Source organism: Lepidochelys kempii, chromosome 6 (assembly GCF_965140285.1).
Source record: "Lepidochelys kempii isolate rLepKem1 chromosome 6, rLepKem1.hap1, whole genome shotgun sequence".
Classification (NCBI taxonomy): domain Eukaryota; kingdom Metazoa; phylum Chordata; order Testudines; family Cheloniidae; genus Lepidochelys; species Lepidochelys kempii.
Window position 1 is genome coordinate 116,612,411 of NC_136385.1, and position 27,381 is coordinate 116,639,791.

The 27,381-nt window shown below is 44.7% G+C and overlaps 1 protein-coding gene across 2 annotated transcripts; it reads left to right on the plus strand.

The window, feature by feature from the left end:
• The first annotated feature begins 770 nt into the window (after window positions 1–770).
• Window positions 771–26,734, plus strand: PLD4 (phospholipase D family member 4). Of its 2 annotated transcripts, none has more exons than XM_073349820.1 (11): window positions 771–882; window positions 5,215–5,304; window positions 7,427–7,635; window positions 12,544–12,727; window positions 13,879–13,999; window positions 14,427–14,554; window positions 14,801–15,001; window positions 15,693–15,832; window positions 18,177–18,342; window positions 24,509–24,605; window positions 26,298–26,734. In XM_073349820.1, the coding sequence occupies exons 1-11, from the start codon at window positions 880–882 to the stop codon at window positions 26,513–26,515; spliced, it is 1,557 nt and encodes a 518-aa protein (XP_073205921.1). In that variant the 5' UTR covers window positions 771–879; the 3' UTR covers window positions 26,516–26,734. The 2 variants fall into 2 exon arrangements, with proteins under 2 accessions (XP_073205921.1, XP_073205922.1); XM_073349821.1 differs by lacking the exon at window positions 771–882 and adding an exon at window positions 6,500–6,624 and having other exon boundaries at window positions 5,218–5,304.
• Window positions 26,735–27,381: the final 647 nt, after the last annotated feature.

The window sequence follows — 27,381 nt, forward strand, 5'->3', positions numbered from 1 at the left end:
TGGCCAGGGCATCACCCCTGGCATATAGTCAAAGCAGCATCGCTGGCTGTTAAATCTGCTGCCATGTGTGGCACTGACTCTGTGCCTTTGGTTCAGCCTCTGTTACCTCTTTTGTGATAGAAACACCTTATCCGGGAGGGGAGTGGTGGACTAGAGGATGGACCCAATGATGGGGTATGGAAGTCCTGCCTTGACTGCAATGGGGCCAGGATTTTGCCTAGTGTTTTTAAAACCTTAATGTATTGTGGGCTCAATCCTGCAAGACGCAAGCAATTCCTGGGTATACTAAGCCCCCTCAGCACCCACTGAAGTCAATGGGAGTTCAGGGTACTCAGCACACCTTGTTACTTGGCACCTTGCAGGGTTGGGCCCTCAGAGCTTGTGCAAAGTGCAATAAGAGTTGACGTTATTGAAGTAAACCTGCTGGAACATCTCACATGGACACTGCATTGAAGATCAATTACTCCCCCTAACATAGCCTTTCTCTGTAGCCTTTCAGCCTTTCAGATTTGATCCTGCACCACTGAAGCCAATGGAAATTTTGCCATTTAATTCAACAGCAGCAGGGCCCTAGGGGCTGTTTGGAAAGCAACTTCAGTGGAAGCTATGCTAATTTACACCAGTTCAGGATTGGGCACCCGAACCCGAGGTGTCACTCGGATAGGCAGAGCCAGACAGTGACTTGGGATCTCTATCTATTTATGAGCTTTGTGACACTCCCACCCTGAAGAGGAAGTTATCTACAGCAAAAAGCAAATGTGAAAGGGGGCAGGAGGGACAAATGTGTTGCAGGAGATTTTGTCTGCTGGCTGCCAGAACAGCAGCTGTGAGCCTGATCAAAAGAAGGCAGAGCATTTTCACAGCAGACAGTTTGCCAAGATGGTAAGTACTTTGAAGGATTATGCTGTCATCTTGTATTTTTGGGAAACAGGGAGATGAATGCACCTTACTAATTTGAGGCACATAAAACAGCTTCTATCTGTTTTATCTGGGGAGGGTGTTTTATTCTAGAGAAAAGAAAAGGAGGACTTGTGGCACCTTAGAGACTAACCAATTTATTTGAGCATAAGCTTTCGTGAGCTACAGCTCACTTCATCGGATGCATTCAGTGGAAAAATGCATCCGATGAAGTGAACTGTAGCTCACGAAAGCTTATGCGCAAATAAATTTCTTAGTCTCTAAGGTGCCACAAGTACTCCTTTTCTTTTTGCGAATACAGACTAACACAACTGTTACTCTGAAACCTGTTATTCTAGAGACTCATCTTTGTAAACGTTTGAAATTCGGAATCTGAAACAGTTCATTTCTCATGGAGAAAAAAACTCACCAGAAGCCCAAGTTGCGGCTCTTTTGTTGCTGTTACTATTTAACAGTCCCTTTATACGACACCATCAAAAGGGATTTTTGAGGAGAAAAACCCAACCCACCTCTATATGACGATTAAATGCCCCAACCTATGTATATCCAGGTAGTCTAATATTAGCCTGCCTGTTGAAATCTGATGAACAAAATTAAATAAGACTTTTGTTCTTTGCACTTTGTCAGTTACTTTCAGCGACTAAAGCCCACCAAAGTCAAACAAAGCTGTTAACGAGTTGTGGTTCCTTATTGGGCTACGACTTCTGCTTTTCTTTTAAGAGTTCTGTTTGATTCCACAATGTATTCCTTTTTTTTTTTTTAATTAAACTTTGGGGCCACATCCTCAGCTTGTGTAAGTAGGTATAGTTCGATTGACTTCAATGCATCCGAGTCAGTGGTACACAGAATTCCCTAATTTGAACAAAATGGGGGTTTTATTCCATGTGCTTTTTATGGCGAGTGGGAGGCTGTTCAGATAATATGTAAAACAGAAATGCTGCTGTCCAAACCCATCTTGTAACTGTTACTGGAAAAGAGAAGTGAAACATGATAATTACTGCTTTTGCAAGTTCTAGATGTTAAGGCATAATGTATCTGTAGGCGCATATAACAGGGCTGCAGTTCTTTCAAGGCATCCTGCCGGCATCAAACAATATGCGGCAAAGAAGCATTTAACGTGGGGGAGTGGGATGTGCTAGATGGCACCTCACAGGGCTTTCCTATATCTGAGTTCTCTGATTCCACCAAGTCCACTCAGAATGGAAGGTTTCTCACCAAGTGCTCTAGCCAGAAGCAGCAGCTGCTCGGATTGCTGCCCTGGGTGGAGGGGGGAAAATGGGGCCTAGCCAGGGCAGCCCCTCTCCCCAGTACCCCATCCCAGACCCAGAACTGTGCAGGGGAGCCCCCCTCCCATTTTGGAGGGACTAAGACCCAGGTGCAGCTGCAAAAACTGCCCCAGCAGGGACCTCTGGACATTCAGAGAACTTTCTACACGCTTGACTGGACTTTCTTTACCCTGTGCTGACTGGCTGCTTGCTCCAGGGCTCCTCCTCTGTTCCAGCTGGGGCTACGGAGTGCCATTTAAAGAGGGGGGAGACATTGCCCTTTCTCCCTCCCTCCCCCACCTGAACCTCTTCTTCCCCTCTCAGGTACATCACCTACCCCACCATCAGCCTGCCCATCCCTTCCCCCAGGCCAATGAGCCCCTACAACCGTCACCTACCAGGAGCCAGAGGCTGAGCCCTTGGGGGACTCTCCCAACTGTCCCCTCCCAAGAGCCCCTGCCACCCCCACTCCACTCCTTACTTTACCCCTCCCTGATGGCAATCCTCGCCTTCGGGTAACAGGTCCCTCCCTCTTCCAGTCCCGTGCCCAGCACTAGGCGGACCTGCGTGGTTTCAGCAGCTGGCAGGGGAGGGCCAGGCATGCGGCACGCTGCCCACTGTGCATGCAGATTGGGACGTAGGGGCCAGCTGCAGCGTGCTCCCAGCCGTGACGTGCACAGCCACTCATTACGAGAGCCTCCCCGCTCATGGCTGCACGTGTGCGCAGCCAAATCCCCAGCAGATTACCTCTCTTGACTGGCAACCGGCACGAGAACAGAAAACCAGCCAGGTGGCAGCCTTTTTTCCCGTGTACCTGCTTACAAATGGTGAGGCCGTAGCCTGGGCAGCGCCCCTCCCCCCAGCTTCGCAGCATATGCCTTGCAATCTCTTCCCTTCAGCCTCACTCCACACTGGCCTGCTTACCCTCTTTTCATCTGGCCTGTCCCCCACACCACCCTTCCTTTCAATGGCCCCTTCCCCTTTTCTTTCCATTTCGGTGACTGCCTCCTAACTAAACCCATGTCCCAAACAATGTGGTGGAACTAAGGTGGCGTTTGCCACCATCACATTGGTCACTCTATATCCCTTCCCCGACGCGGTGTCTGTCTTGTCTATTTAGACCGTAAGCCCTTCAGGGCAGAGATTGCTCAATACTCTGTGTTTGTACAGTGCCTAGCCCAAAGGGGCCCCATTCTTGGTTGGTCTTTAGCTGCTACTGTAATAAACATGATTAAAAATAATAATAACCAGTCCCATAGATGGAATCACAGCTTTCTCTCCTGTGCATGTGTGGGGTGTTGTTTATTATGCGTGGTTGTATTCACTCATTTTATCCTGTCATCTTTTCTTCCTCTTCTGTGTTTCTTGCTCTAGCTTCTCTACCCTTTCATCTTGCATTCTCTTCTTTCATCTGAGTCTCTTCCCTTCCCCAAATCTACATTTCAGCATCATTGCTCCTTGATTTCCCACTGCTTCCTGAGATCTTCTCCTCCTCTTTCCTTCACTCCATCCAGCTCTTGTGAATCAGTCCCTACAGGCAATCAGTGTTGCAGATACTTTATGGCTCAGGGACAGAGGCAGAGGAGTAGAAAGGAGATACAGGGCCAGGATAGGTGCTCATGCCATATTGGTCCCCCTTGCCACTATCATAGCTGAATCTGCCCTTCCTCAGAATGTGCTCTTTGCTTCTGAATACATACAAATGCCTAATATCCCCGTGAAGGCCAAATTCATCCCTGAGGTAACTACAGTGACCTCGGGAGTGAGTTTGACCCTTAGGCATGTGAAGTGATTGGAAAGGCAGGGGTGGATGTGGCCTCCCGACTCCATGGATGCACTATACCGAGTGGGGAGGGCAAAGAGGGCCCAGGCCTGTGGGCTTGTTGCCTTCCTCATGAGGATGAGGAGCTGGGAATGGGATGGGGGCTCACAGAGGGGTCAAGCCTCTGGGGTCACTGCCCTTCTGCAGGGATGGGGAGGGCTCTGCCCTGAGTGCAGACAGGGCACTGTTCCCTGTCCTGCCTCTTCCTGAGCTCCAGCCCCACCACGATGATGCCAACTACAGCAACGGTTGGAGCTGGCCCCGGTTGGGGCGGGTGAGTCACTCCCCACACTACTGACAGTGGGCGCCAAACCTGAGTGGTGCTGCAACCAGATTGCATGCCAGCCACTGCCAGACCAAACCTGAACAGCACTATATGTTCTGTGCGTGCAGCTGAGCCCATGCTAAAGCACCTAGGTGGAAAGGCAACTCCCAGTGTGGCCCCTAACGATTCTTACCCTGCCTTCTGGTGTGAGCTTCAGTGAGTCTAGGGGATATGGTTCTGTTACCAAAGCATCAGGTACCCAACCATGTTTCCACTCCTTTCTGTGACTCCTGGGGGTTGCCTCTGCTAGGCTGGGAACAGCACTACAGCAGGGACACTCTGTGGCTGGAGACCTTGATGACGCTTGCATCTGGGGACAGCATAGCCTGAGCTGTGGGGTTAGCTAGTTTCCTGGAGCATGGCTGCAATGGAGAGAAGAGACTTGCAGATTTCAGCAGACCTACTTGGTCCGTGTCCCAGTCTCTGACTTGAAGAGTTTACAATCTAAGAAGACAACCCCAGTGCACAAGGTAGGGAAGAAGGACAAAATATACAGTCAAAATGTTAGACAATTTAGATTTGAAAAAGATCCACTGTCTCCTCTAGCTTCTGTACTTTGGCATTATTAGTTGGCCAATTTATTTGTAGGCACCATGGTAGAAGTGGGTCTTGAGGAGAGATCTGAAGAATGAGAGAGTCATTTCCTTGCAAATTAGTTACAGGGAATGCATTCCATTTGCAAAGACTGGGCCATGTCATTTTGGTAATGTCACCAAAGTTCCATAGTACGATGATTGTTCTGTACACTTGTCATTTCCAGAACTCCATAAAGTACAACTGCAGTAACCTGGTTTTCTGTGCGTAACAGGCTTTATACAAATGTTGCCATAGTACTTAATTCAGTTTTTTATTTTCCCTCCCGTACATATGTTTCTGTTTTGCAGATTGGAAAAAATGCTTTTAAAAAATCCCTGCTGTTAAATGAGTATTCCTATGTGAAATTAAACTCAAATGACCAAAAAGGCATCAAAATGGTAGGTATTCAAACACACTGTGATGTAGTGAATGAGAACTGAGAATATGTACATTGTAGCAAGATCACTGGGGAAAAAAAAGCAATTTAATATTTTTATTATATGGGTTAGAATTACAAGTTGGCTTTGAGCCTGTTTGCAGCAAAGTCAGTGGCCAAAATCCTCATTAACTTAACCGGGGCCCTGATCGGCCCCACAGTGTGTGACAATATAGAGACCAGTCCTGCAGCCTTTGCTTGTGAGAGTATCGCCCACTCATGCAAGCAGTGCCATGTACTTCATTGGTGCTCAGGTCCGGCAGTGACAGGAGGCAAATAGATAAACAGACAAATTTAGTGGGCCACATCTCCAGCTGGTGTATATCACCCCAGCTCCACTGAAGTCAATGGAGCCCTGTCAGTTTACTCACCAGCTGAGGATCTGGGCCACTGACTTCAGTGAAATTACGTGGATTTACCCTTTAAAATGGCCTACGTAATACAGCGGATGAAATTCATCCGCAAGGCCGATGTACCACTTGGATACTATTTTAAGGGATTAAGCAATTTGTAGAGCCTTGTGTGTATATGTGTCTTAGAATCATAGTCCAGTCCCCTGCACTCATGGCAGGACTAAGTATTCTCTACACTGGGGTGAATGTACTCGGGTGAATGTTCCCCCTGATTTATGTTCCCCCTGTCACCAAGTAACAATCCATTAGAATTATTTTATCCACTCAAACTTGCTCCCAGCACTGTGGCATAGGGGTGCTAAGCCCAGGTTGTCTTCAACGTGGATTTCTTCCCTTGCAAACCCATATTACAATATAACCCATGCCATTCACATTCATAGGGTGGAATCCTCACCCTGTTCAAATCAATGGGAATTTTGCAACTGACTTCAATGAGAGTGGGAATGGACTGTGAGTCACACCATTCCTAAATTAGATGATCTGTCTCTAATCTGTTAGCATTGTTACAGGTCAAAATGCTCATTTTAGGTCGGTTTGTTTTATACAGAGGTTCACCCTTCAACTGATGGTAGCGTCGCAAACATTAGAGAATTTACACAAAAATTAAAACCAAACAGATATTTACACTACAAGTGGTATTTTTAGCTGTTTTCTTAGAGTGTTTAAAATCTAAGATGGAAGTTTAGTAATTGTGCTTATTTCTATTATTTACAATTATTTTTGTTTGTTCACATTTACATCTAGGGCTTATCAGGCATTTTCAAATGAATAAGAAAGGAAGGTCCACACCCTGGAGGTTTTAGAGCCCAGAGATGTTGAATGCCTTCCACAAGGCACCAAACATTCCCAGCTCCTAAGAGTTGCAAGAGGTACTCTCTAGAGTTGAAATCAGTGGGAGTTAGGTGCCTAAATACCTTTGAGGGTCTGGGCATGAGTAGGTAAAAATGATCCTAACATTTATAATTATTGCTCCATTGCTCGATCTCCTTAATATAGGAAAGTCATATAGAGGTCAGTATTATGTTGTAAGTTTCATAATGAGTGTATGGACTGTACCTGTATATAAATAAGTTCTCCAGACATTCTGGTTATGAAAGACACAGAAAACGGGAAACACCAAGCTGTTAGACCAAAATGAAACCAGAAAGAGGAACACTATCGATGTCATGTACTAATGGTTTGCTAAGTTCCACTTTCCAAAGTGACATTTGAACTATAGAAGTCTAAAAACAAACAACTGCCTGAAACCAAAAAATAGCTTTATGTTTCTGACTTGTATTTATATAACTGCAAAACTGCCTGTTGTTTTTTTTCCAAGTTTATAAATATACAAATTATGATTATGACTCCATATTTCAGGCTGCATTACAGATGAATATCTGCTATTCTTGTGTTAAAGAAAAATGAAACATGTCAAATAAAGTTTGGGTAAAGAGAGGATTTTTGGTGTATTGGTATAAAATAAAATTTAAAAAGTAAAATCAGCCCCAAGCTCAGGGTTCTTGATCTGAATGACATATGTGGTGCAAATGAACTGTTTGATAGTAGCTGAAAGCAGAATTAACATTCAGGTACTTGTTTGTAAAGTGATAGGTACCTGGTACAGTATTAATGGCTCTTGGAAGGCTTTTCAGCTATGACAAACCATCTCTAACATGAACTCTCTTCTAGTTTCAGTCTGTACTGGTGATTTCAATAGTTGGGTTTGTTGTCCTGATGGCTATTTACATCATAAAACCAGTCACCATAGATTTTCCAGAGGACAAAGAAACCATTATCAGCAGTTACCAGCAGATGGAGGAGCAAGGACTCTTTGGAGATATCTTGGAAGACAAGATGATTAATGAAGACAATGTCAATAGATGTAATGATTCATGCAAGTAAGCCAGATCTGATGGTTTGTAGAAAGAGAGAGAGGGTATGTCTACACTACGAAATTAGGTCGAATTTATAGAAGTAGGTTTTGTAGAAAGCGGTTTTATACAGTTGATTGTGTGCGTCCCCACAAAAGTGCTCTAAGTGCATGTAGTCGGCGGAGAGTGTCCACAGTACCGAGGCAACAGTCGACTTCCGGAGTGTTGCACTGTGGGTGGCTATCCCACAGTTCCCGCAGTCTCCGCCGACCATCTGAATTCTGGGTAGAAAACCCAGTGCCTGATGGGGCTAAAATATTCTCGTGGGTGGTTCCGGATACATATCGTCAGGCCCCCGTTCTCTCCCTCCCTCCGTGAAAACAAGGGCAGACAATCGTTTTGCGCCTTTTTTCTTGAGTTAGCTGTGCAGATGCCATACCACGGCAAGCATGGAGCCCGCTCAGCTCACTGTCACCATATGTCTCCTGGGTGCTGGCAGACGTGGTACTGCATTGCTACACAGCAGCAGTTAATTGCCTTTTGGCAGCAGACAGTGCAGTATGACTGGTAGCCGTCATCGACGTAGTCCTGGGTGCTCTTTTAATCGGGTGCCTGGGCAAACATGGGAGTGACTCAGCCAGGTCATTTCCCTTGTTTCGTCTCGTGGCGATTCAGTCCTACCGGCAGTGCACTGTCTTTTAACCTCCAGCCAGCAGAAGATGATGGCTAGTCGTCATACTGCACCGTCTTCTGCCGAGCACCCAGGAGATGATGACGGCTAGCGGTCGTACTGCACAGTCTGCTGCCAGCAAGATGTATAAAAATAGATGAAGTGGCTCAAAACAAGATATAGACCAGATTTGTTTTGTATGCATTTTCTCTTCCCTCCCTCCTTCCCTCTGTGAAATCAACGGCCTGCCAAACCCAGTTTTGAGTTCTATCCTTGAGGGGGCCATTCAGTTTCTCGCAAAGCCACCCCCTTTGTTGATTTTAATTCCCTGTAAGCCAACCCTGTAAGCCATGTCTTCAGTTGCCCCTCCCTCCGTCAGGGCAACGGCAGACAATCATTCCACGCCTTTTTTCTGTGCAGACGCCATACCACGGCAAGCATGGAGCCCGCTCAGATCACTTTGGCAATTAGGAGCACGTTAAACACCACACGCATTATCCAGCAGTATATGCAGCACCAGAACCTGGCAAAGCGATACTGGGCGAGTAAGCAACGTCAGCGTGGTGACGTGAGTGATGAGGACATGGACACAACTTCTCTCAAAGCAGGGGCCCTGGCAATGTGGGCATCATGGTGCTAATGGGCCAGGTTCATGCGGTGGAACGCAGATTCTGGGCTCAGGAAACAAGCATAGTCTGGTGGGACCGCATAGTGTTGCAGGTCTGGGATGATTCCCAGTGGTTGCGAAACTTTTGCATGCGTAAGGGCACGTTCATGGAACTTTGTGACTTGCTTTCCCCTGCCCTGAAGTGCAATAATACCAAGATGAGAGCAGCCCTCACAGTTGAGAAGCGAGTGGCAATAGCCCTGTGGAAGCTTGCAACGCCAGACAGCTACCTGTCAGTTTGGAGTGGGCAAATCTACTGTTGGGGCTGCTGTGATGCAAGTAGCCAACGCAATCAAAGATCTGCTGATATCAAGGGTAGTGACCCTGGGAAATGTGCAGGTCATAGTGGATGGCTTTGCTGCAATGGGATTCCCTAACTGTGGTGGGGCCATAGACGGAACCCATATCCCTATCTTGGCACCGGAGCACCAAGCCGGCGAGTACATAAACCGCAAGGGGTACTTTTCAATAGTGCTGCAAGCACTGGTGGATCACAAGGGACGTTTCACCAACATCAACATGGGATGGCCGGGAAAGGTACATGACGCTCGCATCTTCAGGAACTCTGGTCTGTTTCAAAAGCTGCAAGAAGGGTCTTTATTCCCAGACCAGAAAATAACCGTTGGGGACGTTGAAATGCCTATAGTTATCCTTGGGGACCCAGCCTACCCCTTAATGCCATGGCTCATGAAGCCGTACACAGGCAGCCTGGACAGTAGTCAGGAGCTGTTCAACTACAGGCTGAGCAAGTGCAGAATGGTGGTAGAATGTGCATTTGGATGTTTAAAAGTGCTCTGGCGCGGTTTACTGACTCAGACCTCAGTGAAACCAATATTCCCACTGTTATTACTGCTTGCTGTGCGCTCCACAATATCTGTGAGAGTAAGGGGGAGACGTTTATGGCGGGGTGGGAGGTTGAGGCAAATCGCCTGGCTGCTGGTTTCGCACAGCCAGACACCAGGGCAGTTAGAAGAGCACAGGAGGGCGGTGCACAGCAGAGAAGCTTTGAAAACCAGTTTCATGACTGGCCAGGCTACGGTGTGAAAGTTCTGTTTGTTTCTCCATGATGAAACTCACCGCCCCTTGGTTCACTCTACTTCCCTGTAAGCTAACCACCCTCCTCTCCTCCCTTTGATCACCGCTGTCAGAGGCAATAAAGTCATTGTTGCTTCACATTCATGCATTCTTTATTCATTCATCACACAAATAGGGGGATAACTACCAAGGTAGACCAGGAGGGGTGGTGGAGGAGAGAAGCACTAGGAGGGGTGGTGGAGGAGGGAAGGACAAGGCCACACAGCACTTTAAAAGTTTAAAACTTTAAAACTTATTGAATGCCAGCCTTCTGTTGCTTGGGCAATCCTCTGGGGTGGAGTGGCTGGGTGGCCGGAGGTTCCCCCACCGCGTTCTTGGGTGTCTCGGTGTGGAGGCTATGGAATTTGGGGAGGAGAGCGGTTGGTTACACAGGGGCTGTAGCGGCAGTTTGTGCTCCAGCTGCCTTTGCTACAGCTCAACCATACACTGGAGCATATTGGTTTGATCCTCCAGCAGCCTCAGCACTGAATCCTGCCTCCTCTCATCACGCTGCCACCACCTTTCAGCTTCAGCCCTCTCCACTTACTCTCTTCAGCCCGCCACTTACTCTCTTCAGCCCGCCACCTCTCCTTCCGGTCATTTTGTGCTTTCCTGCACTCTGACATTGTCTGCCTCCACGCAGTCGTCTGTGCTCTGTCAGTGTGGGAGGACAGCATGAGCTCAGAGAACATTTCATCGCGAGTGCGGGTTTTTTTCGCCCTCTGATCTTCACTAGCCTCTGGGACGGAGAAGATCCTGTGATCATTGAAACACATGCAGCTGGTGGAGAAAAAAAAGAGGCAGTGGTATTTAAAAAGACACATTTTCTAGAACAATGGCTATACCCTCCCCATGGCTAACAGCGGGGAACATTTCTGTTCAGCCACAGGCAAACAGCCCAGCAGGAACGGGCACCTTTGCATGTCCCCTTAAGAAAAGCACCCTATTTCAACCAGGTGACCATGAATGATATCACTCTCCTGAGGATAACACAGAGAGATAAAGAACGGATGTTGTTTGAATGCCAGCAAACATACACTGCAATGCTTTCTTCTACAATGATTCCCGAGTACTTGCTACTGGCCTGGTGTGGTAAAGTGTCCTACCATGGAGGACACAATAAGGCTGCCCTCCCCAGAAACCTTTTGCAAAGGCTTTGGGAGTACATCCAGGAGAGCCGCAAATGCCAGGGCAAATTAATCATTAAACATGCTTGCTTTTAAACCATGTATAGTATTTTGAAAGGTACACTTACCAGAGGTCCCTTCTCCACCTGGCTGGTCCAGGAGGCAGCCTTGGGTGGGTCCGGGGGGGACTGCCTCCAGGTCCAGGGTGAGAAACAGTTCCTGGCTGTCAGGAAAACCGGTTTCTCTGCTTGCTTGTTGTGAGCTATCTACAACCTCATCAGCATCATCTTCCTCGTCCCCAAAACCTGCTTCTGTGTTGCCTCCATCTCCATTGAAGGAGTCAAACAACACAGCTGGGGTAGTGGTGGCTGAACGCCCTAAAATGGCATGTAGCTCATCATAGAAGCAGCATGTTTTGGGCTCTGACCCAGAGTGGCCGTTCGCCTTTCTGGTAGGCTTGCCTCAGCTCCTTAAGTTTCACTCGGCATTGCTTTGGGTCCCTGTTATGGTCTCTGTCCTTCATGCCCTGGGAGATTTTGACAAATGTTTTGGCATTTCGAAAACTGGAACGGAGTTCTGATAGCACGGATTCCTCTCCCCATACAGCGATCAGATCCCGTACCTCCTGTTCGGTCCATGCTGGAGCTCTTTTGCGGTTCTGGGACTCCATCATGGTCACCTCTGCTGATGAGCTCTGCATGGTCACCTCTGCTGATGAGCTCTGGCCAGTGTGGCAAGCTGCAGGTGACCATGCAAACAGGAAATTGAAATTCAAAAGTTCACTGGCCTTTTCCTGTCTACCTGGCCGGTGCATCTGAGTTGAGAGTGCTGTCCAGAGCAGTCACAATAGAGCACTCTGGGATAGCTCCCGGAGGCCAATACCATCTAATTGCGTCCACAGTACCCCAAATTTGACCCGGCAAGGCCGATTTAAGTGCTAATCCACTTGTCAGAGGAGGATTAAAGAAATCGATTTTAAGAGCCCTTTAAGTTGAAAAAAAGGGCTTCGTCGTGTGGACGGGTGCAGGTGTACATCGATTTAACGCTGCTAAATTCGACCTAAACTCCTAGTGTAGACCAGGGCAGAGTTAATTAACTGATAGAGAAATAGTCATAATGTTAACAACCTCAAAAGGAGGAAGATAGCAAAGCAACATACTGGAACCATTTATAAAGCATCACTATTTTGGGAACATAATTAAATCTTCTGATTACACATCTCATAGGATTACAGAAGCTAGAGCCAGCAAACACTCTCCAGTCATCTTGCCCAGCCCTTGGGGTTCTAATTTAGAATTGTCCATTACAGCATATAGAGAGGCATATTCTTCAGTGTCCTGCATGAATGACTCTCAGTTCATGAATGTTTGCCTCATGATATGCAATTGCCATTGCAGTTTTGAACTTGTGGAAAGTATTCCTTATGACATGCCTTATGAGAAAAATAGCACCACTGTGAAACCCTTATACCAAGCCTGGATGGGTCTCCTCAACATGGCACAGGAAAGAATTCACGTGGCTTCTTACTACTGGTCTCTCACAGGAGAAGATATAAATGTAAATGACTCATCATCTGAACTGGTAAGAGAAAAACAGGAATAAGCTCACATATGATCAATAGAGCAGTATACCTACCCGGTCTGGCTCCAGGACCCTCCATTGCCACAGTTTACCCTCATCTCATACCATTCTCTTGGCCTTTGGAGCTTGACATGACAGAGGCGGCTTAGCCCGCCAGCCAAATCACAAGAAAGCCACGCCTTCTGGGGTACCAAAGTCCAAGCAAACACAAAACCAAAAGAGTCTTCCACCCTGATCTTCCTTTCCAAGAGTCTCTCTTCTCTTCCAAAGCTGCCCTTCCCCTGGGCTCAGCTTTGCCTTCTCCTGTCCTCTATTCCAGTGCTTCTCAAGCTATCTGATGTGGGGGACCAGCAATTTTTTTTCCCAATGTGCACACAGACCGGCAGCCAATGGCTCGCAGACTGGCACCGGTCTGCGGACCACCACTTTGAGTAGGACTGCTATATTCAGTCTTTATTTGCTTGCCCTTGTTTGCAGGGATCACTGCTTCACCTCACTAGGTGGCAGTGTAGGAGAAACCCTTGCTCACCCTTTTCTATGGGTTTCCAGCCTTCAGAACCTGACACAATAGGGCTTTCCACTATCCCGGCTGCCCTGCCACTCCTTCCCATGTCCTCTTCCTATACTATCTGACATCCCAGTACTTCTCTCTCTCTCCTCATGACCCACAGGCTGCTCTTATCCCTTCCTCCTATGATCTTCCTGTCATATGATTTTGCTCATTTCCTTCACCTGGGAGAAGAGACAAGTGGGGCAGAGGTGCAGCTGAGCCCCTACCCTCTTAAAGGGCCAGCTCATCCTGTTATAATCCCTACTACTTTCATCCTCAAATAAAAATGATTCAGAAAATCAATTTGATGTATCAGCAGCCAATAGATTTTGTTGCTGTTTGCATTTCATCTTTGAACTCCAGAAATATTTCAGTTCTAGTGGTTTCTGTGTTTGGCTGTAATGATCTTACAGCAAATGATATTAATTGATAGGAAGCAAAATTGTATTTATAAACTGGTTCAAGATCTTTATTTTGTGTCTTTAGTCCATCTCTAGCTGAAACTCACTTAAAGATAAAACATTCCCATCCTTGTATTGTGTGTGTTTCTTTCAAATGAAGGTCCATATATTTAGAAGGTCCATGCTGTTTATTGTCATAGGGTGAAGATATTCTGAAGAAGTTTGAAAGTTTACTTATGGAGAATGTCTCAGTGTATATTGCAACAAGCCTGCCAACTTTAGCTGTAAATTCAACTGATCTTAAGGTTTTGAAGAAAAAAGGTAACTATGTAATTCACAAGGCCTCTATAGTTCTGCAGTGTTGTAAACATGGACCCAAGTAAACAATGTTGTAAACAAGGACCCAAGGATCCAATCCAGCTCATGTTTAATTTGCAATCAATGAGACGACTCACAAGGTTAAAGATAAGCATGAGTTTAAGTGCTTTGCTGGATTGGATCCTTTGTGTATATTGATATACATTTAACTTTCTGAAAGTTAAGCTTTAGCAAGTATACATATATTATACAAATACTAGAAATCCATATTATACAAGTACTAGAAATCCATACAGGTTCTGGTCACAACAAGAATGATACAGATTATACTCCATTTTCATGTTAATATTAAAATTAAAAACTGTGTTGGGAATTACTTTAGCTAAATCATATTTGTTTACCGCCCCACTTACTCAATATCTTTCCTTAGGGGCTCATGTGAGAAGGGTCAATTTTGGACATTTGACCAAAGGTGTGCTGCATTCCAAATTCTGGATTGTAGACATGAAACACATGTATATTGGCAGTGCAAATATGGACTGGAGGTCATTTTCTCAGGTCAGATGTACTTTATACTGCTAAACATAAACTCACCTCGATACACATGGTAGAGATGATATCCATGGGATACATTTCAGTGGCGTGTGAGAAACGTATTTATCGTTCACATATTTTATTATATTTCTCAATGCAAGCACATGACAGTAATATAAAATATGGGCACATCAGAAAAACAATGTGGGGTGAAGAAAGCCTTTGAGGTGTAAGAGAGCGGGTTTTGACATATGTTTACTCTCTCTGCAGGTGAAAGAAGTTGGTGCTGTGATATACAACTGCAGCTGCTTAGCCAGCGATCTATGGAAAACATTTAGAACATACTGGGATCTTGGGCACGCTAAAGCCACCATTCCCTCCCCATGGCCGAGCAATTATTCCACCAAAATTAACAAGTATAGGCCTCTGGAAGTGCAGTTTAATGGAACCTTGACAACTGCCTATTTTTCTGTAAGCAGTTTAAAATATTTTTTGGTAAACTATGGTAAAACTATTTGCTGGAAATGTCTTATTCTGTATTTTTTCTCTTTCCTCGGGCTCAATTACGCCCTACTCAGGTTGAGTAGCACCTTATTCCACAAGTTTCAGTGAGCCTACTCATGGAAGAAGGTTCGATGCAACATGAGTAAGAGATATAGAACCAGGCCTTGTATCTTCAGATGGAAACATAGGGACAGATCTTCCCATAGGTCACTCACATTATGTAATAACTTACTGCTCAGGTCTTCCCATTCATTTGAATGAGACTACTTTAGGATTAATGCATTACTCAGGGTGAATAAGAGTGGCAAAATCTGGCCTGTAGTAAATAGTGTGTTGCAATTCTAGCCCATGATGGTTTTTAATCTTTCTTTTACTACCTCGTAATGGCTAGTAGATTTGAAATTCCTCATTATATTAGCTATCTGATGGACACATTGAGTATATTCTGGGATTTTGGGTCCAGTTTTCAAACCTAAAAATTGTTTACACCGTTCCCGAACCTGTAAATGAATACAACTCAGGAAATTCTGTATGTGTAATGAAAACTGAGTAGAGGTTAATATAAATCAATCAAAGTTTGTTGAAAGAAAATTTAAATAGTAGGACAGGAACAGAGAAATGTACGATGATCATCAGACTTTGTTTCCCTCCTTTACAGGCCTCTCCTCCTGCGTTTTGCCCAAAGGGTCGTACTCGTGATCTCATTTCTATTATTGATGTTATAAATGATGCAGAAGAATATGTGTATGTCTCAGTCATGGAGTATTTTCCTACAACCCGCTTCAGACACCCAACAAAGTAGGAGGTTAAACCTGGATCAGTCAGTCAACTGTATTCATAACTAAATGTCCTTTGCTTTTGCAGAAATTTGTTCTTACCAAAAATGCAGCATTTCCCCCCTTCAGATATATTAATATTATTTTTTCACCCATGGAGTGAACTGAGACTTTGGACATTCTGCAGTTATGCCATTGCAAAGTGTGTGTAAAACACTACCCTTCTGCTTTGGTAGCATTTCACATTGACTTTGCTCTCACTTCATAGCTTCATAGAAATGTATGTAGGGCTGGAAGGGAGCTCAAGGAGTCATGAAGTCCAGTCCCCTGTGCTTAGGCAGGACCAACTAAACATAGACCCTCCCTGACAGGTGTTCATTCAACCTGTTCTTAAAATCTCTCAGTCATGGGGATTCCACAGTCTCCAGTGGAAGCCTAGTTGTGTTTAACTACACTTATTGTTAGAAAGTTTACTGTAAGTAATTACACAGGCTGCAGGGCAATGAAGGATCAGGCCCTTTCCCTCCAAACCTTACTCAAGGCAAAAGCATAGCAGTTACAAGAACCTAGGGAGAGTAGATTAGCAGAAATATGTTTGGGGTAAAATTTTCAAAAGAAAACGTTGCTCCTCTTGGCATCTCTCAATGGTCTCTGGTCTCCCCTACTTCCTCCCATTATGGTTGCAGTATTAGCTGAAGATTCTTTGCTTTTTCCTCCTACTTTACAAGTACTTCTATGGGCATTCAGACTCTTCACTGAAGCTGTGAACGCCTGCAGAAGGAGCAATAAAAGAAGGGAAGTAGCCGACACTATTATGGTCAGCTAGCGCTCTGTGGACCACTAGCAAATTCTCTCTGGGTTTAGAATTATATAATGACCATGAGCTTCACTCTGAGTAATACAGAAATCTGTTGAGTCATTAGGTGTTTTTTAAAAAGCCTCAAAAACCCTCAGCTGCACTTGAATTAGGAAGTTTATATGCAGCCAACCTCTCTGAGTATTTTAAATTATATCTGTATCTAGCACTTCTGGGTTATCTTTGATAGAGATCATATGTAATTATGAGAGATCATATGTAATAATGTGTGTGTTGCTTCAAGTCTCCTGGGAGGAAGAGATTGAGCCGTGTGTTGCCATTTTAGTTTATGCATCTATCAACAGTCATATCACGTTACATGTGCTCAGGCATGATCATTGTTCCACAATGAACACATGACAGTATGTATTACCTGCAGCCCTAGGCATCTATATAGAGAGATGGGTTATAGAATCATAGAAATGTAGGGCTGAAAAGGATCTTGAGAGGTCATCTAGCCCAGCCCCCCAGCACTGAAGCAGGACCAAGTAAACCTGGACCATTTCTGACACGTTTGTCTAACTTATTCTTAAAAACAATAATGACGGGGAGTCCACAACCTCCCTTGGAAGCTTATTCCAGTGCTTAACTATCCTTTTATTTAGAAAGTTTCCCCCAATATCAAAGTATTATGCAATCACTCACCGACCGGCTGCCTCCTGATGGATAATTTTGCAAATCAGACAGTTCGGAGGAAATTCTGTTTCTATGTCATATATTTGATTTTCTGTCTTTCTCTTCTCCCATTCTTTTTCACTAAGAATATTTGCATGAAAACAGGCTCTTTTTCCCCTTAGGGGTCCATTTATTAATGTTGTGCATTCTCCATTTGAAGCCTTAATCCCCTGTTTATGTTCTCGAGGGCTCGATCTCATACAAACGGACGTTTGAGGTGGGTCCAGGGAATGCAGGACTGAGCCCTTGGACATCTTGGGCAAGTTTCTCTGTGTCAGTTTCCGCATCGGTATAACAGGGCTAATAATGCTCCCTCTCCTCTGTAAAGTGCTTTATAATATAGGGGATGAAAGTGCTACACAGGTGTTAAGAGTTAGTAATTATGGGCCATATTCTGCCCTCCATGGAAGTTGTCATCAGCCTTCCCCCACAGCGTGGCTCATACAAGTGCCAGAAAGAACAGCAGTCTCTGCACTCAGAGCAGGGTCTTTGCTCCTTTGTGGTCTTACAGCATACTAACAGGGACAGGCAGGGGTGGAGAGAAGGTGGTGCCGTGCCCTTTCCTCCATCTCCGCTGGCTGATGGAGTGGGACCAAGTATAGAGTGGGAGCAGCCTCTGTGCACACGACACATCCAGGAGTCATTCTGCAAAATGTCTCCTGGTTTATCCCCAGGGCTTCCCATTGCCTTTGACTCCAGGTAGTACCTTCAAAGGAATGATCCAGCCCTTCATTATTATTGCTATGGTTATTTTGTTATCAATGTGGTGGTAGATATTTCTTGTCTCAATTTTCTCTGAATGTATTTTTCTTTTCATTTACTTTCATTCCAATAGATACTGGCCAGACATTGACAATGCTCTGAGAGGTGTGGCATTCAACCGCAACGTACAAATCAGGCTTTTGATCAGCTGCTGGCTCCACACTGACCCATCCATGTTCCATTACTTGCAGTCACTTCGTGATCTCAGTGACCCACATACCAACATCACCATCGATGTGGTAAGCTAAGAAAACTCTTTTGACATAATGGGCCATCCTTTAAAAAAAGGCAGCTTTCAAGCAGGCAGCACAACTACTTGTGTGTATAAATGTAGACCTGTATATGCAATTGCATGTGCATACAAATTTTATTACAGACCTTGAAGCAATGTCCCTTTGAAATTTGGGCCTAGGTGATGTTATTCAACATTATTCTTAACTGAACCCAGCAACCTCTTCCACTGGTTTGGTTTCAGCAGCTTTCTTGGACATATTATTAGGGTGAAAAACCAGTGAATTATGAAGCATATTTACTAAGGAATGCCACTATATGGATAGTGATTACGTAGTTGCCAAAAGCTTTGGTGGTGTGATGTGATTGCCAGTGATAGACTGAATATACAGCTGGACCATCTTAAGGACCTAGCTCAAGACTGAGCCAGCTGGCACTTGATCTGCAAGGAATCTACTTCCCTGAGGGATTTGTCATGATGATGATGATGATGATATTCTTCTAGGAAGCAATGGCTGTACTTACCTCAAGCAGTTTGCAATATTAGTGCAGAAGCAAAGGAGTCTACAAAGAGGATAGCTGACTCATTACAATTGTTGTGGTAATTTAATTGACAAGCTCAACTTCATACCTTCTAACAACTTTCACAGCATCATCTTTCTGGTGTGGCATGGTTAAGAAATTACACTTTGTCTGATTAGTAGCACCACTTACACTTTTATGAATGGTTTCAGAGTAGCAGCCGTGTTAGTCTGTATCCACAAAAAGAAAAGGAGGACTTATGGCACCTTAGAGACTAACAAATTTATGCATCTGATAAAGTGTTCCAAGAAGGTGTTCCAAGAAGGAGGAGTGCTAGGCAGAGATGGGCTCCACTTAATGAAGAGAGGGAAGAGCATCTTCGTGAGCAGGCTGGCTAACCTAGTGAGGAGGGCTTTAAACTAGGTTCACCGGGGGAAGGAGACCAAAGCCCTGAGGTAAGTGGGGAATTGGGATACCGGGAGGAATCACGAGCAGGAGCGTGTGAGAGGGGCGGGCTCCTGCCTCATACTGAGAACAAGGGGCGAGCAGCGGGTTATCTCAAGTGCCAATATACAAATGCACAAAGCCTGGGAAACAAGCAGGGAGAACTGGAGGTCCTGGCAAAGTCAGGGAATTATGATGTGATTGGAATAACGGAGACTTGGTGGGATAACTCGCATGACTGGAGTACTGTCATGGATGGGTATAAACTGTTCAGGAAGGACAGGGAGGCCAGAAAAGGTGGGGGAGTTGCACTGTATGTAAGGGAGCAGTATGACTGCTCAGAGCTCAAGTATGAAACTGCAGAAAAACCTGAGAGTCTCTGGATTAAGTTTAGAAGCCTGATCAACAAGGGTGATGTCGTGGTGGGAGTCAGCTATAGACCACAGGACCAGGGGGATGAGGTGGACAAGGCTTTCTTCCGGCAACTCGCAGAAGCGACTAGATCGCATGCCCTGGTTCTCATGGGCGACTTCAGTCATCCTGATATCTGCTGGGAGAGCAATACAGCGGTGCACAGACAATCCAGGAAGTTTTTGGAAACTGTAGGGGACAATTTCCTGGTGCAAGTGCTGGAGGAACCAACTAGGGACGGAGCTCTTCTTGACCTGCTGCTCACAAACCGGGAAGAATTAGTAGGGGAAGCAAAAGTGGATGGGAACCTGGGAGGCAGTGACCATGAGACGGTCGAGTTCAGGATCCTGACACAAGGAAGAAAGGAAAGCAGCAGAATACGGACCCTAGACTTCAGAAAAGCAGACTTTGGCTCCCTCAGGGAACTGATGGGCAAGATCCCCTGGGAGAATAACATGAGGGGGAAAGGAGTCCAGGAGAGCTGGCTGTATTTTAAAGAATCCTTATTGAGGTTACAGGGACAAACCATCTCGATGTGTAGAAAGAATAGTAAATATGGCAGGCAACCAGCTTGGCTTAACAGTGAAATCCTTGCTGATCTTAAACACAAAAAAGAAGCTTACAAGAAGTGGAAGACTGGACAAATGACCAGGGATGAGTATATAAATATTGATCAGGCATGTAGGAATGGAATCAGGAAAGCTAAATCACACCTGGAGTTGCAGCTAGCGAGGGATGTTAAGAGTAACAAGAAGGGTTTCTTCAGGTATGTTGGCAATAAGAAGAAAGCCAAGGAAAGTGTGGGCCCCTTACTAAATGAGGGAGGCAACCTAGTGACAGAGGATGTGGAAGAAGCTAATGTACTCAATGCTTTTTTGCCTCTGTCTTCACGAACAAGGTCAGCTCCCAGACTACTGCACTGGGCAGCACAGCATGGGGAGGAGGTGGCCAGCCCTCTGTGAAGGAAGAAGTGGTTCGGGACTATTTAGAAAAACTGGACGTGCACAAGTCCATGGGGCTGGATGCGTTGCATCCGAGAGTGCTAAAGGAATTGGCGGATGTGATTGCAGAGCCATTGGCCCTTATCTTTGAAAACTCATGGTGATTGGGGGAAATCCCAGAAGATTGGAAAAAGGCTAATGTAGTGCCCATCTTTAAAAAAGGGAAGAAGGATGATCCTGGGAACTACAGGCAGGTCAGCCTCACCTCAGTCCCCGGAAAAATCATGGAGCATGTCCTCAAGGAATCAATTCTGAAGCACTTGCATGAGAGGAAAGTGATCAGGAACAATCAGCGTGGATTCACCAAGGGAAAGTCATGCCTGATTAATCTAATTGCCTTCTATGATATAACTGGTTCTGTGGATGAAGGGAAAGCAGTGGACGTGTTATTCCTCGACTTTGCATCCGAGAGTGCTGAAGGAATTGGCGGCTGTGATTGCAGAGCCACTGGCCATTATCTTTGAAAACTCGTGGCGAACCGGGGAAGTCCCGGATGACTGGAAAAAGGCTAATGTAGTGCCAATCTTTAAAAAAGGGAAGAAGGAAGATCCTGGGAACTACAGGCCAGTCAGCCTCACCTCAGTCCCTGGAAAAATCATGGAGCAGGTCCTCAAAGAATCAATCCTGAAGCACTTGCATGAGAGGAAAGTGATCAGGAACAGCCAGCATGGATTCACCAAGGGAAGGTCATGCCTGACTAATCTAATCGCCTTTTATGATGAGATTACTGGTTCTGTGGATGAAGGGAAAGCAGTGGATGTATTGTTTCTTGACTTTAGCAAAGCTTTTGACACGGTCTCCCATAGTATTCTTGTCAGCAAGTTAAGGAAGTATGGGCTGGATGAATGCACTATAAGGTGGGTAGAAAGCTGGCTAAATTGTCGGGCTCAACGGGTAGTGATCAATGGCTCCATGTCTAGTTGGCAGCCGGTATCAAGTGGAGTGCCCCAAGGGTCGGTCTTGGGGCCGGTTTTATTCAATATCTTCATAAATGATCTGGAGGATGGTGTGGATTGCACTCTCAGCAAATTTGCGGATGATACTAAACTGGGAGGAGTGGTAGATACGCTGGAGGGGAGGGATAGGATACAGAAGGACCTAGACCAATTGGAAGATTGGGCCAAAAGGAATCTGATGAGGTTCAATAAGGATAAGTGCAGGGTCCTGCACTTAGGACGGAAGAACCCAATGCACAGCTACAGACTAGGGACCGAATGGCTAGGCAGCAGTTCTGCAGAAAAGGACCTAGGGGTGACAGTGGACGAGAAGCTGGATATGAGACAGCAGTGTGCCCTTGTTGCCAAGAAGGCCAATGGCATTTTGGGATGTATAAGTAGGGGCATAGCGAGCAGATCGAGGGACGTGATCGTTCCCCTCTATTCGACATTGGTGAGGCCTCATCTGGAGTACTGTGTGCAGTTTTGGGCCCCACACTTCAAGAAGGATGTGGATAAATTGGAGAGAGTCCAGCGAAGGGCAACAAAAATGATTAGGGGTCTGGAACACATGAGTTATGAGGAGAGGCTGAGGGAGCTGGGATTGTTTAGCCTGCAGAAGAGAAGAATGAGGGGGGATTTGATAGCTGCTTTCAACTACCTGAAAGGGGGTTCCAAAGAGGATGGCTCTAGACTGTTCTCAATGGTAGCAGATGACAGAACGAGGAGTAATGGTCTCAAGTTGCAGTGGGGGAGGTTTAGATTGGATATTAGGAAAAACTTTTTCACTAAGAGGGTGGTGAAACACTGGAATGCGTTACCTAGGGAGGTGGTAGAATCTCCTTCCTTAGAGGTTTTTAAGGTCAGGCTTGACAAAGCCCTGGCTGGGATGATTTAACTGGGAATTGGTCCTGCTTCGAGCAGGGGGTTGGACTAGATGACCTTCTGGGGTCCCTTCCAACCCTGATATTCTATGATTCTATGATTTGGCAAAGCTTTTGACATGGTCTCCCACAGTATTCTTGTCAGCAAGTTAAAGAAGTACGGGCTGGATGGGTGCACTACAAGGTGGATAGAAAGTTGGCTAGATTGTCGGGCTCAACGGGTAGTGATCAATGGCTCCATGTCTAGTTGGCAGCCGGTATCTAGCGGAGTGCCCCAAGGGTCGGTCCTGGGGCTGGTTTTGTTCAATATCTTCATTAATGATCTGGAGGATGGTGTGGATTGCACCCTCAGCAAGTTTGCGGATGACACTAAACTGGGAGGAGTGGTAGATACGCTGGAGGGGAGGGATAGGATACAGACGGATCTAGACAAATTGGAGGATTGGGCCAAAAGAAATCTGATGCGGTTCAACAAGGACAAGTGCAGAGTCCTGCACTTAGGACGGAAGAATCCAATGCACTGCTACAGACTAGGGACCGAATGGCTAGGCAGCAGTTCTGTAGAAAAGGGGTTACAGTGGATGAGAATTTGGATATGAGTCAACAGTGTGCCCTTGTTGCCAAGAAGGCCAATGGCATTTTGGGTGTATAAGTAGGGGCATTGCCAGCAGATCGAGGGACGTGAACGTTCTCCTCTATTCAACATTGGTGAGGCCTCACGTGGAGAACTGTGTCCAGTTTTGGGCCCCACACTACAAGAAGGATGTGGAGAAATTGGAGAGAGTCCAGCGAAGGGCAACAAAAATGATTAGGGGACTGGAACACATGAGTTATGAGGAGAGGCTGAGGGAACTGGGATTGTTTAGTCAACGGAAGAGAAGAATGAGGGGGGATTTGATATCTGCTTTTAACTACCTGAAAGGTGGATCCAAAGAGGATGGATCTAGACTATTCTCAGTGATAGCAGATGACAGGACAAGGAGTAATGGTCTCAAGTTGCAGTGGGGGAGGTTTAGGTTGGATATTAGGAAAAACTTTTTCACTAGGAGGGTGGTGAAACACTGGAATGCGTTACCTAGGGAGGTGGTGGAATCCCCTTCCTTAGAAGTTTTTAAGGTCAGGCTTGACAAAGCCCTGGCTGGGATGATTCAGTTGGGATTGGTCCTGCTCTGGGCAGGGGGTTGGACTAGATGGATTCCAGAGATCCCTTCCAACTCTGTTATTCTATGATTCTATGATTCTATTCTAAGTGAACTGTAGCTCACAAAAGCTTATGCTCAAATAAATTTGTTAGTCTCTAAGGTGCCACAAGTCCTCCTTTACTTTTATGAATGGGACTCCTTGCTAGTGACCTCTCTGCAAATACACCGAGGTGGTTAGTAGGGTGAAAGTCCTGGCTAGGCGGGGGGGTGCCCATCTTAGTGCAGATAGATGGATAGAGGAGAATAATAGAATCAAGATGGATGGATTTTTAGCAGGGAAGATAACAAATAATGATTTGAAATGTAATTTTTAATTAAAGTAAAAAAATTATAAGGCACTGTTGCTCTTTGCAATACAACTCCCTGTCTGGGATCAGCCCATTCAACTGTACAGTAATGCTCACAATCAATGATGAATGCAGAATAGTAAGACTATTAAACATCTGTCTAAAACTGTATTTAGTTGTCTTTACTGTAATATGATAGCTCTTTCACAGATGGAACATTGTGAAGTACACATTATCCTTACCTGATCGCACTGTCTTAATCCAGTTTTGCTCGCAGTAGTATCACCAGTTTGTCCAAGTTAGTTTTCTTGACTAATAGCAAAATCTGTCTTATAAACCATCTAAAGCTGGAGCTTTTGAAAACATTGTCCTATTCTATTCCATATAGACTTTTATTTGAAAACAAAGAAAGTTTGCAGCATCCAATAATATAATCTATGCTTCACTCCAGTAATTCTATGTATGCATTGTAATTATTTTCCATCCAGAAAATCTTCATTGTTCCAGTTCTGAATCACACAAACATCCCTTTCGGGAGAGTGAACCACAATAAATATATGGTCACTGATAAAGTGGCGTATATTGGTAAGTGTCCTGTTTTGAATATGTATAGTTTAAGACATGATCAGGACTACAGGGTTGGGACAGAGCTGAAATGGGATTGGGTGTCATATCAAATGCTGGCTAAATTTACCATGAAGAGGGCAGAAACATATAGTGGATAGCTTTAGCAAAATATTTGCACTGGATAGAAGAGTAAAGACATGACGGGGGAAAATAATGTAGGGCAAATTCAGCAAGAGATTATTTTGTTGGATTCAGAGTAACAGCCGTGTTAGTCTGTATTCGCAAAAAGAAAAGGAGTACTTGTGGCACCTTAGAGACTTACCAATTTATCTGAGCATAAGCTTTCGAAGTGAGCTGTAGCTCACGAAAGCTTATGCTCAAATAAATTGGTTAGTCTCTAAGGTGCCACAAGTACTCCTTTTCTTTTTGTTGGATTGTGAACCATTAAGAATGAAGTACATGGCCCTGAATGAGCGGAGATTAGTATTATTTTCAAGCACTCGCAGTAATCTCATAAATTGTGTGTTTAGATTCATGCAATGACACTTAGTATTCCAGGGGGAAAAAACGTTATTTTGCTTTAACAAAAGCTTAATGTGAGAAATCCATTGACCAGTTGTTTGTTAAGCAGTATTTCAGGAGTGGAGTGGAGGATATAGGGGCCTCAGACACCCTAAATTATTAACCACCATGTTGGCATTGATGTCTCATTCTCGTATTAGAATCCTAGATGAGAGTAAGTGATGGAAGAGGTCACCAAGTTCACCACCCTGTCAGTGTGGGTTTGTGTCCTATTGAATTATCTTCAGAAGATAGAGGTGCAGTTAGTTACAAAGATAATTTATTTTCTACCCAAAGCACCCGTTGGAATGAATGGGAGATTTGTCTGAGTCAGACCACCTGCCACAGAAACCCTCCGTGCTTAAATTTGGATTTATTCACAGTGCTCAATGCTTTGTGTTATGGTAGCTGTTGACAGAGCTTCAGAAATCACATTCAGCTAGATCCCTATCTTGATGTGGGACATCTAGTTAATAGCATTGACACTTGCAAGTATAGGACACAGTGGTTGTAGGTGTTGTATTCAGCTAGACCCTGTTTTCTTGTAACAAGTAAAGTTCAGCTTCAAACCTTATTTTTGTTTAGTCTTTTTCTTCTGATAGTTTAAAAGCTTTGCAGAGTTTGCATTGTCACTGAGATAGCTAAGGCACTGCGGCCCTGAAAACGGAGAGAGAGAGAGTGCAGAGTGAAATAAATTTACTAGATATGGACCTGAACCAAAATATCAGACCTGGAAACCCCTCCCTCCCAATCCAAACTTTGTGGCTTGCTCCTATTTCTATAATGGGTACATTCAGTGCATCTCTGCCACAGTCTCCATTGTATTAGACTCCTAAAGAGCCTCCAGTTGACACTTAAAGTTGCTTGTCTATATTGGAGCCCTCAGATGAGAAACAGCTGGCCTGATTTTCAAAGATGCTGATGACTTGCAGCTCCCATTGAGTTTAATGGCATTTGTGGTTGTACCACATTTCTGAAAATCAGTCCACTTATATTTAGGTGCCTTAAATATGTATTGAAGAGTCTAACATTAGGCCCCAGGCTTGAAAATTCATCCAATGTCATGTTTCCCATTTGCCTCTCTGCCCAACAAAATATTTGACATAAAATTGTTCTTCCTTGTTAACCATCAATGTTTCTATCCTGTAGGGACTTCCAATTGGTCAAAAGATTACTTTAGTAATACAGCTGGAGTTGGGTTGATTGTCAACCAGACTTCAACAGATCCTCAAAGAAAGAAGCCCGTTATACAGGAACAATTAAAAAATCTTTTTGAACGAGACTGGAATTCCAAATATTCAGTAAATATGGAAGATCTGCATGGGCAGAAAGACTGTTCCTGGGAAGAGGGATTAAGTTACTTATAAAGTTCAACATTTTGCTTTCTGTTTGAAATGTAATATACATGAATACATAGTTTATTTTTTATTATTTGTCAAAGAAATCATTTCTTACTGGTATGGCCCACTACTTAATGTTCTGGGAGCATAGTTCAATGTACCTGTATAATCAAATAATTTGTGGCAGTTAATATGTGAATTATGTGTATGCTGCACATGGTTAATCCATCTTTGTCAAATAAACATTTACCCAGTTTTATGTGAGGCTGTCCAGTATTGTGAGCGATTGTGAAAGAAATAACCTGATCCTAATAGTAGAGATGCAAAGGGAGACAGTTACATTTCCATGGGATCTTTAACTCTAAGTTGCCTGACTGTTGGAGGTTTTACACATGAACATTAATGTTCCACTAATATATGGTTTTCTTGTATGTGTTTAAATATTTGTATTAAAGTCTGGACAGCATTAGGCATGGGCCACATAAGCAGCAACCCAGGGCACAATAAGGACCAGATTTAATCACCTAAAGATGCAGATTCATAGATTACAAGGTCAGAAGGGACCATTGTGATCATCTAGTCTGACCTCCTGTAACACACAGGCCACAGAGCTTCGCCAGAATAATTCGCAGAGTAGATGTTTTAGAAAAATATCCAATCTTTATTTTAAAATTGTCATTGATGGAGAATCCCCCACGACCCTTCAGAATCCCCCACAACCCTTCAGAAATTGTTGCAATGATTAATTACTCTTACCATTAAAATTTTACACCATATTTCCAATCTGAATTTGTCTAGCTTCAGCTTCCAGCCACTGGATCCTGTTATACCTTTTCTCTGCTAGTTTGAAGAGCCCATTATTAAATATTTGTTCCCCATGTAAGTACTTACAG